General features: G+C 32.0%; 1 protein-coding gene across 1 annotated transcript in view; it reads right to left on the bottom strand.

Annotated features, from left to right (window-relative positions):
• The window catches only part of LOC111003341 (adenylate cyclase type 6), a 133,078-nt gene that overhangs the window by 36,460 nt on the left and 79,259 nt on the right, over positions 1-17,359 (bottom strand). The window contains exons 5-8 of the mRNA XM_022273785.2: positions 12,309-12,445; positions 6,153-6,328; positions 4,918-5,045; positions 3,002-3,122 (exon numbers count right to left, since the gene is read on the bottom strand). Coding sequence (XP_022129477.1) covers positions 3,002-3,122; positions 4,918-5,045; positions 6,153-6,328; positions 12,309-12,445 — 562 coding nt within the window. The remainder of the gene's footprint in view (positions 1-3,001; positions 3,123-4,917; positions 5,046-6,152; positions 6,329-12,308; positions 12,446-17,359) is intronic.

Raw genomic sequence — 17,359 nt, 5'->3', positions numbered from 1 at the left:
CCCTGTATGTTTACTTATAACTTAAGATACATTGTACAAATATTATCTTACGCATCCATAATTCTAAATACTGTCTCGAAGCACGATTGATTATAGTGAGGCACTCATTAATAAATATTATATCTTAATTTCATTTCATCTTACTTTGAAATCGATATTATAGTCAACAAATAATTAAATTATCCAAACAAAAATAATTTTAATTTAACATCGGCTTCTTAAATGTCAATGGCAGTCCCCAATTCATTTCACGTATATTTAAAGTGACGTATCATTAATATTTTCAAAGTTAAAATTAGATAACGCGTAAAGTTTGACCCAAAAGTTACTGATTGGGAACCGGGAGCTTTCACCACAACCAATTCGAAATCCCCTTGCAACTTAGCTAACTTAGTTTGAAGTGGTCTTTTTATCTAAACTTACTAATGGATCAGAGATTGTATGTGTTTAAAAAGTCCTGGCAGCCAAGTATGAGCTTTTAAAAACATTCCAGTTCTGATGCTGATGAGATTAACCTTTTTTCCAAAACTGATATTGGAATCGTATACGGAAGAACGATAATTTGTTTGTGGTTTCTATGTTAGTTTCCCAATTAAACGTAGTGTTCTATTTATGTTTGTATTTATGTATAAATATTTCCGTCAAAATTTGATAAGAGGTATTAACTATAAGCTTCTTAAGATTTTTATAAAGTCTCATTTTTAAATTGTTTAAGTTATAAATAAAATGGGTTAAGTATTCACCCAAACCGGTTTTCAAAACATAACTTGTAAAGCATAAGTAACTTTAAACTAAAAATAAAATCCTTTTAATAGTTCAAATTTTGCTTAAACATTAGCTAGGTAATTCAGAAATATAAATAACAAAATTTTATTTACAGATTACACTTGACTTGACAAGCCCGCTGTACTGAGAGACATGTTGGCAGAGAAGAGCCCCATGAAATATATGATTACATGTTTACACCCAATTGAACATTGCCTGAAGACATCTTTTTCTATCTTGATGGCGTCAACCTATCTAAATAAATACTGTCATAAGAATATTTTGGCTATTATTTACATATTGTGAATATGAAATAGACTTATGTTTATTTGCTGAAACAAAACACTGACAAATGATATTAATATGAATACTTAGTCCATTGAAATGTTTCGATTTGAAGGCTAAACTGAAATTTGATAGAGGACGCAATTCTATTTATGGGGCATGTAGGGGGAGTCAATATAACCTTAAACTCAAGTTTGTCGGGTTGGTGCCATTGGCCCAGGCCACCATCTTGGAAAAAGAGGTGAAAATACGTTTTTGGCTATATCTCCTAAACTATCACGAGATATATCCATCGTACATAAAATTTGTGAAGACATATTTTGTAGCAAATCGCGTAAAAATCCCGCCATGATACGGTATATTTTGTTTGCCGAAATTCGAGAATTCAGTTGGATTAGTTCTGAACTTTGTAATCATTCAAGCGAAATATGTCAAACTTGAGGTTCAATTTGGAATTTCTATTATATATTCAATATCATCAGGAATGAAATAATAACATTCCACTTTACATGGAATTCGAAATGATTTGACATGTAAAATGTAAATTTCTAAAACAACTAAACATGTCATACAATCTTGTTTGATTGTTTTAGAGTAACAATGTGATCATTTGTATAGGTCTGCACCCTAGGTGGTCGTTCGGTTGTTGCTAGGGCTATGGTTTCCAGACGCTGACAGCAAGGAAATTTGATACCGGTGTATTGAATGTATTAATCCATGGTAGTTTGCTAATCTGACACATTTTTCTGTGCAGTAATTACACGCTACGCTCAGCAACTTGTTAACACAACATTTTTTATTTCAACGTGAAAGGAGGTTTTTTAATGCCTTTTCAAATGTGTTGAAAAGTACACATAGTTTCATGTTTGTACTTAAAAGTTAAACCCTGTTGTTGACTGTTTAATTACAAATAAAATGCACGGTAATGTTCAGGGTTGACAACATTGCTCTTTCATTTTAAATATTACATGATGCGCTTTTTGGTCGATTGTGCTTGCTCATTTGACTAGACATACGACGTTATGCGTCAATCTGTTTGGCTAACGACAATAAAAGACCGTAAAGTGAAATTTGATAAAGCATAGCTCTGTTATACGCCACCCCGAATTTAACTTAAAAACAAACACAAAGATAAATTGAGATTTAGAATTAAATTAGACATTTATTTTAGAAGCGATGCAGGTATTAAGACATCCCACTAGTCTTTTATGCTTATGTAAGCAGGCAATGATACCTATGTATAATGAAAATGCATATACATATATTACATAGTTATAAAAATTGTTGCCATTGTAGTCCACAACGGTTGCTAAATAGTATAATATCGCTGCAGCAAATGTTTTCATTTGTTTATATATGTATGTATATGTTATATATATGATACTTATTAAGTTAATCTACACTTCTCTCTCTTGTCATATTGTGTTTTCGCTGTTATGGAAAGAGACATATAAGTCCTTTAGTTCCAACGAATTCAACAAATTTATTATTGTTTGTTTTCTAGACAAGACATAGCATGTCATTTTCGTATTTGTGAATAATATAAGTATATCATTTAAATATATTTACCGTCGTGCTTTTAATTTTATTTCTGACTAATTGTAATGTGTTTTTAAGAAATAAACCTAAGCAGTAAATATGTAAAACCAATATAAACTATGCTAAATAATATTAGCGCATAAGTTCATAAAAATTGTTATATTTAAGTCTAAATCTTATATGTATATATTACCATCGAGGTTAATCTTATATTAAATATGTGTCTATACAACCTGATTCATAATACATTAGATTACTTCTAAAAAAATTTAAACGACTGATAAAGAGAGCTTTAGAATCTTTTAGAATCCTACCTAACTTGCGCAATCATCACCTTAATCCGCCGACATGTGCGGACACAATTACTAATACACTCCTAATTAACATACATTCCGATAAATATTAAACTCACCTTAGTATTGCAGTGCCGCATAGGGAGCACTCAACAAGTATGAAGGTAGTAAGGACTACATATGAGACGGTCAGCAAATATATCTCGTTCATTGCTGGTCTGCTCAAGCACGCGAGAAGACCTTAATAACATAAATCTTATAATCTTAAATTCTAGTCAAAATTAAGAATAATATTCAGAATGTGGTCCAGACCAACAACTAGATTCCTATTAAACATTTATTAAATAATTTACTAAGATTATTTATTAGGGTCCTTCAAGACAAGAGTGTAGCCATTCTTGAAAGTCCGGAAACGCACTCGCGAGCCTCTGGCATTGAGAGTGTCCATGGGCGGTGGTATCAATTAATATCAGGTGATCCTCTTGCCGTTTGTTCTATAAAAAAAAGATTCATAGTTTTGATCGTTACGTTATCGTCGATCTCAAATCGTATTAACATTTTTTTTATTTTCTCCCATCCTTAAATAAGTCATACTAAAACCAATATATTTTCATATTTATTATACATGTGCCCGAGTCACAGAAAAGGGAAATACCGAAAACTAACAGCCGACGTCAGAATCACACTTTGTACATTTTCAGGCTTTCAAAGGATAACTTAATTTTACATTCCAAAACTATTGTACAGTTTTCAGTTATACTTCTGCAAAGACTATTAAATGTATGCACACCTATCCGTTTGAAGCGAGCCATAATTGCTTTTAGCCTCGTGTGCCTAATAAAGGAGTCTTTAGGGAGCACAGAGTCAAAGCAAGGCTTACCTCAGGCTTAGATATGGCAAAGGTGCTTTTGTTGTTTCGTAATTAGCCAGTCTAAACATTGCACACGGGGATTGGAGAACTTGGAAATGAATTATATAGTTTTTACTTTGCACGACCTCTACAGATGCTGAAATCTGAGAGATTAACAAAAAAGCAAGTGCTTTTGTTTGTTTTTTTTTGCTAATCAATAAAATACCGTATAGACAGTGACATTCTGCATTTATTTCATTGATATTTTGAAGCAAATCAGTGATCGTTTTTATTTCAATTTTCTTTCACCTTACAAACTTAAGCAATATGATTCAATCTATATTTTCGTTATAAATAAATTTAGTTATCTTAGGTTTTGTAAATTGCAAAGTTATTTAATAACTAGCATATAAATTTATGAATGAGTGACTATTAAGTTGCAATTAAAAAAATTAGATAGTGCTCATGAAACAATATTCCCAGAATAGGATTTTCGATTTCGAATAAAGTATTAATTTTCGTTTGAAACGAAAACAAAATATGTAAACATCATTCGGTATTAAAACTCTCCGGGGATTAAATGGGTTCACTGTGTATGACATCTTAATCCTTTGTTTTATACAACCACTTTAATATTTCATTATTATTTCGAAAACATAATATAAGGTTATATATTATTTTCAGACGCATTGGCGAAACGCTGCGTAAAAAGTAATTTATAACCAACAAACGTTTTTATTTTTTTTTATATTTTAACTGACTTCTTACTTTGGCTAAATAAAAATAATTTACAACGTTCTATAATAGATACCTTTTCAACAAAATATAGTGGCCTTAGATCAGAGAATATAATAATATAAAACAGTTTTTTCGTTTATTTACTTAAATATATTGGAATTTCAGTCAAGTGAATTTATTTAAACAATATTTGTTCAATTGTTTTCGGCCCGAAAGCTCTTCACCGCCGGTTTGGCGAGTTTAGTTCAACCGTGAAAGATTCTCCAACAACACGCCCAAGGGCGTCCCCTGAGACTGAAACATCTGAATACCCATCACAGAATCATTGTTTCATTTTCAGAGGTTGTTCCACTAGCATAAAAATATCAACGAAATAGATGCAAAATGTATGGGAAATTTAATATAAGTTATGATACAATCTACAAACTAATATGCTAATGTACTTACAGGCGTACACTAACGCTGCGAGGCCAAAAAGAACTACATTGATCACGTGCGCCAATCTCTCTCTCTCGAAGAAGGCACGAGAAACCCTTGTGTAACTTGGATCTGTAGTAGTCGCTAACGACATGTCCCTACGGAATAGATAATATAAACTACACACAAGCCCTGTTATTCGTAAAATATAAATCAATTAAGGATCCTTGCTCCATTTCCTTCCTTCAAATAATGTTTGATAAAAAAATTATGGTACTTTAAAACGGTGCAATAAAACTGATTTACTTTTATGAATAAAGGTTTACAGGCGTAGATTATAACAAAGACAATTACTAAGGTAATCTTACCAAGAAGCAAACTTATATCAAAATCACTAATAAAATATACACTTAGGGGAATTTTTGAGTACTTTAACGCCCGAACCCAATAATTAACCCACAAAAATCAGATTGAAAACGATCTGGGATCAGACCGTGACACTCGATCGATCTCCTATCTGCATCCCAATAACCAAACCCTACGAAGACAATACATTTTTGGAGACGGATAGAATGCAATCTCTTCGCTGTTTTCACACAAATTTGATAATCAATATGGACCAAAAAAAGCGTACTAATAACATTAAAATATACATGTCATGTTTAAAACATATCAAATAGCTTTTTAATTATTTTAAAAACTGGTGTAAGTTAAAATCTTAAGATAGGATATTGGCACAGTTGAACTGCCATTTTCATGCAAAGGTCTATCCAGATACACCAATCCTAACTAACATGGATAGCTTGTATCGACAGATAGCTATTTAAATCCGTCGATTGGTTATAGTTACACTTTTATATGTAAATATTTTAATTAAGATGTATATCGCAGATGGTCAAAAATGGATTGAGATTGTTTATTGGGTTTGTCCCTTAGTAATTAGGAAATATAATTTAATTGAGTAATCAAAATCGTTTAAATTATTATACAATACTATATACAATACGAACTACGCTGGCAAACAAACGGTTACCAGCAAAAAAAACTGATATTTCATTACAAAGCAATTCTAATTTTTATTACTCTTAAAATTCAATGTAATATTCCGTATTACAATTAGGTATTCTGCGAATAAAAATGGCACATTCAGCGACGGACCATCGCAAGAGCCATGCCGGGTAGGAAGTATTTGCACTGTGTTAGAGTACTTTCGATACAGATGTTAGTAAACCACTAGGCATAATTGCATACAAATATATTCTTACATATGGTCAAAACTTGTCCCGTTGTACAATGCCTCAGTGATGAAAGTCTGGGCGGCGAGCAATGCTGGCAGTTGAACTGATACCATTCCGAATCCCACTCCCAGCAGGAGTCCCAACAATGTCATCATATTCGTCTGATTCATGCGGAGAAAGTAACGTTGGTATAACATCTCCACCTGTAATAATGAACAAAATCATCCAACTGAAAAATTACAGTAAGGGCCGTGTGATAAACGTAATTTAGACTTGATTTAAAAAAAATGATGAACTCAATTCGACTTAGGGATTAAGAAAAGAGCGTGTTTCTTCTAAGAAAATCCGGCAACACACTCGCGGGCTCCTCATTTCTCGGCGGCATTTCTCAATGTGTCCATGGGGGGCGGTATTATTTAGCAGGTTAGCCCCCTCCTGAACCTCATAAAATGAGTTTAGTTTGTTCTCAAAATAATCTAAGACAAATGATCATGGAACAAACGCAGTAATGTAAGGCCAAAAAATAATTTAGGATCGAGACTTCACACAACACACAACTGTCCATGTATTCGAACACACAATTACACTTTCTACCCAACCCTTAAACGTCGTGATAAAAATTAATCCATATTTTAATGACAATTAGTTAATTAAATTCAAACTAAATAAATTTTCCAATGAAGGATGTATTACAGTTAAAAAATATACGAACAAAGGTTGTACTTAAACCACTTGTAATTACTACTTTAAAAAAAACAATTGAACGTCCTTACTATTTATTACAGATAAACACGCATATATCAAGTTGTTGAAACTTATCTTAAGAGAACTTTGTAATATGACAGGGCCTTGAGAAGTTTGAAGTCTGATAAAGATTTTGTGAGGACTCAGAGGATTATACCTTTGGGCCGAATTTGAAATATATATTTCTTATAATATCAGAAGTCGCTCAGCTATAAGCTATAGGGATAAAACACTGCATAGGGTTGGAAGAATATCGTCTGATGTTTCTTGATATAAATTTTAAGAGAATAACCTCAGAGTAAACAACTTGTCTCCAATTTCTAATTTAATTCATATTAATATACCTCCATGTAAAAATTAGTTTTATCAAGTACTGACTTTGGGCTACATCCTGACAATTTGGCATGAATGATTAACAATCGATATTATTAATCACCTTAATTAACTTGTTGCAGAATATAAAAATATGTGATGTAATAAGGTCCTAGTAAAAATCAAAAACTGGCATCTGCAGATAGAGCAGACAGTGCCATTTATTTGAAAATCTAGTTAAATAATTCCCACTGTATCGCCTTCTTGAAACAAACTTAATCTCTACTTCATATCCAATTACAGTATACTCATGTGTACTAGTAAAGACCCTTTCTCTGTGATTAATGGTGTACTTTTTAATGTCCAATTTTAATGGTTAAGTGTACCATTTGAGGATGCGATAACGCAACATTAGTCTCGTCATAAAAACTAACGGAGTTTTTACTTAGTTTGAGTCAATATATCTATAAAAACTAAGGCTTTATATCACATTACCCCATGATATTTAAAAAATTTGTTTAGATATAAATTTTGGTCTAGTAGGCAAAGGCTGAGCTCGTGAGTTCGAATCACGGCTCCAATCGAGTTTTCTTTCTCGCATTTAACACTTGCACGTATTCTAAAGCGTGCTTGCCACAATGCTGAATGCTTGCAGCATTGTGAGATAAACAGCATATTTGGAAGCCAAAAATTATGGGATGTGTGTTAAGGCTCGCTTAATTTCCCAAGAAAAAATAACTTATAAACTATTACTGAAAACATTGTTATTTCTTCTCTTTCAAGTACTTTTTAAGATCCTTTTACCTTTTTGATTAACTACTTCAGAAAACTTTTACACTCATGACATATGAAAAATATACATTCAATTTTCCAGTTTTAACATATATGTTATAAAAAAATATCATTAGATTTGCATTCCATTACCTTAAAACCATCTAATCAAAGTCATAAAATCTGAATTTAAGCTTTTGATACATGCATTAATAAAATTGAATTCAATTTCGTAATAAAATGTAAGGCTGACACTTCACTTTTCACCATAAATTCAGACTAAGACTACATTTTCTTTAACTTGTACTTGGTTACCTACACAAATACAAAGAATGCTTTGAGTTTAATATCAATAAGAATTCGGACATTATATATATTACTTTTAATTTAATTAAACTATAGAATCATGGCAATATTTCAATACAGCGGTATCACATAACGTTTTTATTTGGTTTAAGATTGTGTTCTTTTTTTTAATTTTATGGCAATAGTAATATTTTAATGTCAGTTTAAAGTTAACTACACGCGAGAAGAAGTAAAGAAACACATTAAAAAGAAACAAAGGGATAAACTAGTTAAAAATATAATATTTGCATAAATATTAAATCTATATATTATTATTAATTACTAAAGAAGATAATACTTTATAATACTAGAAAGGATAAAGCAAAAGGTAGGAGTAAAGTAATTTATTAACATTAACATATTGTTTAGTAGATCTCAGTTTTAATTAAAATGTTGACTAATTCTTTTTAGTTTATATGACTTTGCATTTGTTTTGATCCCTTAAAATTACAGTCCTGCCTTTCTGTATCATTAAATATGCATGCAAAGCTTATGAGTAAGATAACTTATCCGAGCTTTTCACATTTCTGAATATATTATGTATAAAAACCCTGTAATTTTCTCTTAAGTACACACGAGTGGATTAATTTTAGTCCAGACAAAAATAAATATTTATGATGAGTCAACAATAGATTAGAGACAAGAATACTACACTATAAAAACCGATTATTATTGGGATCTTCATATTTTTACCCATTTTTGCTTAGAATACATATATTATTTTGTTAACTACTTGCTCAATCATTCAGGTTAAATGTGCCAGAAGTCTGGTCGTACATTATATATATTTATATATACGTAATTGAAATGAAATTATTGTAACTGTATAAATAATATATAGACCAGCGTTTTTAATTCTACTACGTCCGCATGTTGGTAAATACTGCGCATAGTAAATCTTGTAAATCAGTAATTCGATTCCGGGTGAAAGCCATATACATGGCACTAGCAAAATTCAGCTGGAAGATATAATTCCATATGACATGTCAATCAACCAATACGGTGAGTTAAATCTATACTTTATATAATGTGATTAACTAAACCGATATCACATATTCTCCATTGTGCATTTTTAGGGACTCGTAACTTGACAAAATTCACTAATACCGTTTTTGTTTAAAGACGCGTCATAGAATCTTTTCGGTGATCCAATAGTTATATTTTTTAAATCATTGGGCAAACGGGAAGAAAGGTCGTCCTGATCTTTAATTATACCACCACCCCTGGAAACTTATTACAGGAAAGGACTTTTAAGAACTACTGTGTTCGTTTTTCAAATGTTTGGTAATACTTCAATGAGCTTTCCAGAATTCCAAATTGGTCTACAATGGAAGCAATTGACTAAACTAGTCGGCTGAGATGATATTGAGATAAGAGTCGCGCCCAGTACGATGCTAACTAACTTAAGTGATATATTGTAATAAAATATAATGAAAATGAACACGCATATATACATATATACATACATACCTAACGCACACACACTAAGCACTAAATAATGTAAAAGCACACGCACCCAGATCCTGCCACAAATACGACTGATGGCTCGAAGGACCAATGTTCGGGGTTGAGATAAATTTCAGACAGATATATATATGTATATATATAGTGTGGTAAGATGATATTGGGATAAGAGTCGCGCCCGGTACGACGTCTGAATGCGAACTAACTTAAGATAATATAATAAAATATACTGAAAATGAACACATAAGCAAATCGTATTACATGGTGTCATTTACATTTCAAATACCTGTACACCAGACAGGTATTTGAAACTAATTACAGGAAAGGACTTTTAAGAACTATATTTCAATGAGCTGGCTCCACATAGTGAAGATATATAAAATCGCCTTAAAAGCTCTGTTGTTATACGACCGAGATCAAGGTGGGATGAAGTTATTTAGCAAAACAACTAATTGGAAACTCAAAGTAGCAGAAAAAGTAGAACTAAAAACACAAGGCGTTACACTCATGATAAGTAAAGCAGGTAAGTAGTATTTATTGCTGTCGTGATAGAGGGAATTTGAATGAATTGTTTCTTGGATCTCCTATTGTGGATCATAATAATTATCCGTATCATTTATAGTCAAGTTTCTATTTGTTTCACATGTCTTTGTAGTCTTATTTATGTTGTCGTTATTAACAAAAGCTTTCCAGCGCTCGGCAGACTGATACCCAATGTAATTTAAAGAATATAATATAATAATCCTTCAATCAGCTGGCTGAACATCTGGATAGTAGATAACTAGCGGTAAGGCCATTCCTTTATTCGGTGTTGGATCATGCTTTTACGTAGATAACTTAGTCAATATTGTCACTGCAGCGCATAAAGAAACGCTGACTGGATAAAAAATTATAATTCCTTTACAACCGAGTTGCGCGCATATTCAAGTTCTAACGACGACTTAGCAAACTTGATACTAGCACGAATAAGGATCGGTATCGTTCAAGTTTCTTTCGCAATTAATTTATAACTTCCCTCTGACGCTTTTGAACTTTGATACTGGTGTTCACTTAGAAGTTAATAAAACTTTCTTATAATAGGATTGCTAAAGATTTTGTATAATGTCCCGTCTCGGTCCCAATGCCTTTAAATAAATATTGCCAAATTTATTGTATCAAGTTTCATAGAAAATGGATTTTTAAATTAATAAAAATTGTTTACTATTAATATATGCTATTATACTTATCACAAACAAATTATGTAGTTTCTAATGAGTTAAATGTTAACAAAGTAAGAAGTTCGAACTCCGATTCAAATTAATTTTGACAGTCCAAGAGCTGAAGTCCTAGTCTCGCAGGAGACGCCCTTGCAGTAATCGCGGGAAAACGCCTATTTAGGCCAAAATAGCCGGAGCTGACCTGTAAAGGCCCTTAAGGCCAACAGCGAGATTCCATTCAATAACTTTTTATTAAAAGGGGTTATTTTTTTTTTAAATAACTCTAACAACTAACTACGCGATAAGGTGTCTGTTTTTTTATTATTATTATTTACTCTACTCCCCATCCATCGTGTCTAGGGACTTTTACTATCACACACTTTAAAAAAAATACATTTCACTGCTTCCAATACACTCTTTCACAAATGACGTATCAGTAGTTTAGCCAAATAAAAAAATGTTTGGGTATGAGGATAATAGAGGCAATATTGTCAATAATTCTATAATAAATTGGATTCAAAATTACAATGTGGCAACTATACAATATTTATTAATTTATTTATATTAATTGAAAGAAAAATATTATTATGCGGAGCAATTTTAATTAGCATTTTAATAAGCATTACTGTGCTACATTATTCCTGATGATATATATCCAAAATATCTAAAATTTACTCGTGCGAAACCGAGACTAGTATAAAAATAAAGAGATAAAAACAATTACTTTAATAATGATCTAAAACCCGACCGCCTATCATAAACTGATATTAAAGCTTGAACAAATTTAAAAACCACTTTCTTTTTCGTTTATAAGGCTTTATTGCCATATCTTTTTTACCTTGCCCTAATAGAATTGAAATTGTAAATTAATTTTCTTTGAATTCCCCGTTGACAATGTAAGGGAAAATTTTAACAAACGTCAAGTCAATTATTCCAATTTTAATCTTATATTCGCCTATTTATGTACAGTCAAAATCATTTAGTACATTTCATAAAACTCCAAAAGAATTTGAAATTTTAATTATCTTTGTTTGAAATTATTTGTCGTAATTGTTGCGTTGATTATAATTAATGTAATTCTTCTTGCTAAATTTATTTAATTATAAGAACTAATTAGTTTGAAAAACAAGGTCCAATATATAAAATGAAAGATTAGTATTGGGTTATGTTAAGAATAAACTGAAAAAGTACTAAACCGATTCTTTTCACCGTGGCTCGTATAATTATCCCTAGAAGTATCTTTATTGATTAATCTTTAATTCCATTTTTTCTATGTATCACGTTTGAGAAATCCTTTTAATCAGTACTCAATTAAAAGACACAGTTTCTTCGTAGAGTCTGGATCACTTACATTAAGGTTGATAAATCGATGTGAAAAGCAAAGATCCCTGATTGCTTCAGGGCAATAGAGTGTCACGACTTCACAGCAGGTGTTTTCTTCCTCATTCTCGTCTTCCGACGGTCCAGGACATGCCTCTCCTCCGGGATCTATAACAATAATCACGACCTTAGCAACACGTTCAAAATCGATTATTCTAAAGGAATCTTTAAATATATAAGAATGCTAAAATCTATAATTAAAAAAAGTACGTTGCAATCACACATATAAAGAGAACCTCATAAACTATTGAAACATTATTAGTTGTATGAATAAAGTGCCAGATAAAATTCATTGGTCGACAACACATATCCTTTTTAATTCAATACTATTAGCATAATAATGTAGTCATTATATGGATCATAAAATATCTGCCTCGTAACTGATTTATCACTGAAACTGTCGGTGCTAAAAGGTATATGAAATTTGAAATGTAACAGCCCTTTACTTCGAAGCTCAGTTGTCTTATTACTCCTCCATGTGTTAACTTACATGGTGTTTGAATTAATATTTTTTTTATAGAACAGGGGGCAAACGGGCAGGAGGCTCACCAGATGTTAAGTGATACCGCCGCCCATGGACACTCTCAATGCTAGAGGGCTCGCGAGTTCGTTGCCTCGTAGTAAACAGATATCTTTGTATCTGTTTACTACGACCAAGCTACCGTCTGCATACCATTCTTGTTATTTTTATTTATTATTATATTCATACTGTTTTTATGCTTAATTTTCCACAAAATTAAAAAAAATACATGTTAACTGCGGTTATAACTCAACATTTTTATTTATTCTCTGTCAGAATCTAAAATAAAGGACCGGCAAAAGTGGGACACAATAATGCAGACATTGTGAGCGGGTAAAGTCTTAGTTGACGTCACTGAAAAGAGAAGGAAAATTCAAGATTTAATTAAAGGACGAGTCATAGATTGCAATGTTTTTAAATCTCTAATTGTGACAATTTGAAAGAAGTAAATATTGACTGAGTTTATTTGTACACGACCAGTACTTGTTCAAATAAAATACTCTAGGCGATAAAGTCTTAAATAAATTATAAATTATTATTGAAATAATTCAATATTTTGGAAATACACATGGCCTGGACGAATGTAGCAATGTACTAAAAAAATAATTTAAGAAATCGATCCAATATGAAGGCGCCATTACTTTTATTATTTTTATTACCTTTTTTCTGGATTTTGATATCAATCGCGGCTGTAATAGAACTATGTATATAACATCAGTATAAATATTTTCATACATTGAAGGTCCTAGACGGTTACAAATATATACTAACGTTTCCCACATCTTTATGACACTGAGAAAGTTTCCAAAACAAAGTGCTCAGGGGAATAGTCAATGCTCCCTGGTACATTCGCAATTACGACCTCCACCAGAACCTTAATCTAGAGGACGTCGCTACAATAATAAAAAAGACTACTGGAGCACATAAACATAGGCTCCACCATCACGTGAATGTGAGGCTATTCAACTCTTTGACACCACGGTCTTAGTGAGAAGACTGAAAAAGACAAAACCACTTGAACTAGTGTTTTAGTGATAATATACTTTAATGTCAAGTGCTATAGAGTGTCTGTAAAATACACAAGAACAGAGTGTCTTCTTCCCTTTAATAGAGACTGTAAGTAGTGTTATTGGACACTTACTTATATAATAATCCTTTTTAGTATATTAGGTTAGCCTTAAATTACTTATTAGTCTTAAGTTAGGCTAGATCGTAATGTTCCATGATGTCTTAGTGAAGACACATGTATATAGAAAAAAACTTTGAAAGTGAATTCACCCTTGGCAGGGTCCGCTAAAAAATTCCCGTAACACAATTAGGACTGTTAACCCGATCTGGCCATTTAGTATGTCGTTTGATTCCGTTGTGTTTATTTCCGAGTTATTTTTGGTTAACGTCCTTACCCGTGCCGTAATAGGATCTCGCATTTGGCAAATTTTCTCTCAAGCACCGTTCCCTATTAGGCCTTTTACATGTTTTTCCCTATTTTCCCAATACATTGCGATTATAAGCTTCAATGATTATTATTAAGCTAAGTTAGCTAGTTTTTAATGTTATAAGCTGTTAATATTGTATAATATGGATATGGTATTAAAATTATGTACATAAAACCTTCGCATAGATTATATTAATGTTGAACCTTAAATGTCAATTGTTAACAATATACCTCGGATCATTGCGAGAAGTTATATATAAATTAGTACAAAATGATCTCAATTTGGACCTTAGATTCGGAGAAGAGTGTTTCCGATCTATATCACTCCTGTTCCATAATAAAGGTATTTTTTTGTCCACTTTCATAAAATTCACCATGCTCATCAGTTATTGGAACTTTTAACTTGCGCCATTTTAATACCTCTTAGATTTGGTCCAGGCATGGTCGACACGGCCAGACCACCATCATTCACCATCCACGGTTGCATTGTATATCGTAATTGTTAACGTCTTTTCATTCCTCCCTTCCACGTTGCCAAAACACCATTCTATTTCCTTGTAGTCACTACATCCTCTAACCTACATAGCTCACGTTTCTCACAATTACTTATCCTATCACGCATTGTTATACACATACTTTTTAACGCTCTCATTTCGACGGGATTTCTCATATTTTATCTGCCACACCCAACATTCTTACTACCGAATGTTAACGTCGGGATAAACACTCCCCTCGTTTGAGATTTCTTGGTGACACATAAAGGAATACAACGATCTATTTACCTTATTCCCAGCATTCTCTCATCTGTCTATATTATGTACTTACCATCTGAAGTAAACATATACCCTTTGTAGTCAAACTCATACACTGGTTTTACTTTTTCTCCATTTATCAAAATATTACATACCTATTGACACCTCTTCTGAATATTATAGATTTTATTTTTGCTATGCTCATTTTCACCCTCATAATTATTACCAGCTCTTACTTACTCCAACGAAAACAAAACTAAGTCATCAGTATATAGGAGACAAACATTTCCCTATTGATTTACTAGTAGCCAAATTATTTAATCCCAGTTCACGCTTTCATATCTTTTCGATAATTGTCCATAAATAAGCAAAAGCAGTCGTATAGTTATCAGACAACCATGTCAAACTCAAGTGGTTCATGCGATAAGCGGCTAATTTTCTGAAACAACTTCCTACTGGTATCGATGTAATTTGACAGGGACAATATTTGTCTATTGTCCGGTTACATTGATCGACTAACAAGTATGTGTAGGTACTATGTGTTTACTTTATTATTGGGTAAACAAATCGTCATAATTTCAATAAAAAAAAATTAAATATCGAACTTTACCCCTCAAAAAGTATCTGCAATAGGAAACAATTGAAGAATTGAGCAATGGAATATTTGAAAAGAATGATAATTTCGCCGCCCGTTGCATCCCTTGTAATTTATATATATTGTGTTATTTGTATTTCTTTAGGAACGAAGTGTAAATAAATAAATAAATAAAAATAATTGGCGTGGAGGCGAGACGTTGGAGATAGTGTAAGGTGGGAAATGGTTGCACCGCTGGCGTTGCATCATCCAGACCAGTTTTATATACATAAATGTAGGAATTTACTCTAGCAAATTGTGATACATTATGTCCTCATTTAGTATCCATCTCTTGGCATCGTTATATCGCTTCTGAAATGCTTTGAACAAATATATTTCATAATTTGATTTAGCCTGATAAAGGTTTCATTTAAAATATTATTAATTTAAATTGTTTAATTTTTTTGTAATAACAGCAATAAAACAATCAATATAAGTGATTCAATTAAAATCTGATTTAACAAATAAATAAATTCACACTGTGTAAAAATATGAAATAGGTACAATTTGCGTCAAACAAAAAAAGTATTTTAAGTTGTTAGTTTCTTTAGTTTTGATGAGGTGGAAGTTTTAGATGCTGATAGGATGGATAATGAAATGAAGATAGGCGATACTACGTTATAAGATATTACGATAACTCATGGTTGAGGGGATGCATTGTGATTGGGAACGTCAACAATTTTATTACAAGACTAATTCAAAATGTATGGTTATAACCATACATCGGGACGTACATATGTCGTAGGAATATTAAAAAATATAATATAATAAAATAATATTGCGGGTATAAATTGAGATGTAAGCTATACTATCTTTTAAGTTAGATCAACCTGCACACGGTGTGCAAATTTGATTGTTATCGGTTCGGTAGTTTAGGAGTCCACAGCGTGACACGTAATTTAGATATAATAAGATGAAACAATAAATCAAGTAGGTATTACTAGCATAACTGACGGCTTATCATTAATTGATTTGAAATATTTGCGATTCTTAACATTAACTAAATTATCTAATATATAAAATTCCCGTGTCACGGGGTTAGTAACCGAACTCCTCCGAAACGGCTCGACCGATTCTCATGAAATTTTGTGTGCGTATTGGGTAGGTCTGAGAATCGAACAACATCTATTTTTCATCACCCTAAATGTTAAGGGTGGTCCACCCCCAAATTTTTTTAGACAAAATTTTTCGTTTTTATTTAAAAATACAAATTTTCACCCCTCTACAATAATCCCTTATGTTTTTTTGTTAATTATAAACTTTAATTTTTTGGCACAAAAACATGGCAAAACAAAGTTTGCCGGGTCAGCTAGTATATGTATATACATGTAAGTACGCACGTTATAAAAGCCACTATTTCAAAAGAGTAATATCTAAATTTACATATACAACTAGTTCCTACAGTGTAGAGCGGGCAAGAAGAACTTATAAGACACTCTCGCCGCTCTTTTTCGCTCTTAACGCCATGTTCAAAGAGAACCCTAAGGAAGGAAGTAAAAGTTGTTAATATTGCTGATTTTTACAAATAAATAAGTGTTTAGCGTGCACAAATCACACGCTACGCAACCTATTTCTTATGTTACATCAAGCTAATTTAAGTTCAATTAGCTATATTACATGTTAGTAAGTTTAAGGCTGTACACCAACGGACATTTATTTCTATGTTAACTTTAAATACATG

Source organism: Pieris rapae, chromosome Z (genome assembly GCF_905147795.1).
Source record: "Pieris rapae chromosome Z, ilPieRapa1.1, whole genome shotgun sequence".
In the NCBI taxonomy this organism is placed as follows: domain Eukaryota; kingdom Metazoa; phylum Arthropoda; class Insecta; order Lepidoptera; family Pieridae; genus Pieris; species Pieris rapae.
This window is presented reverse-complemented; position numbering and strand designations above follow the sequence as displayed.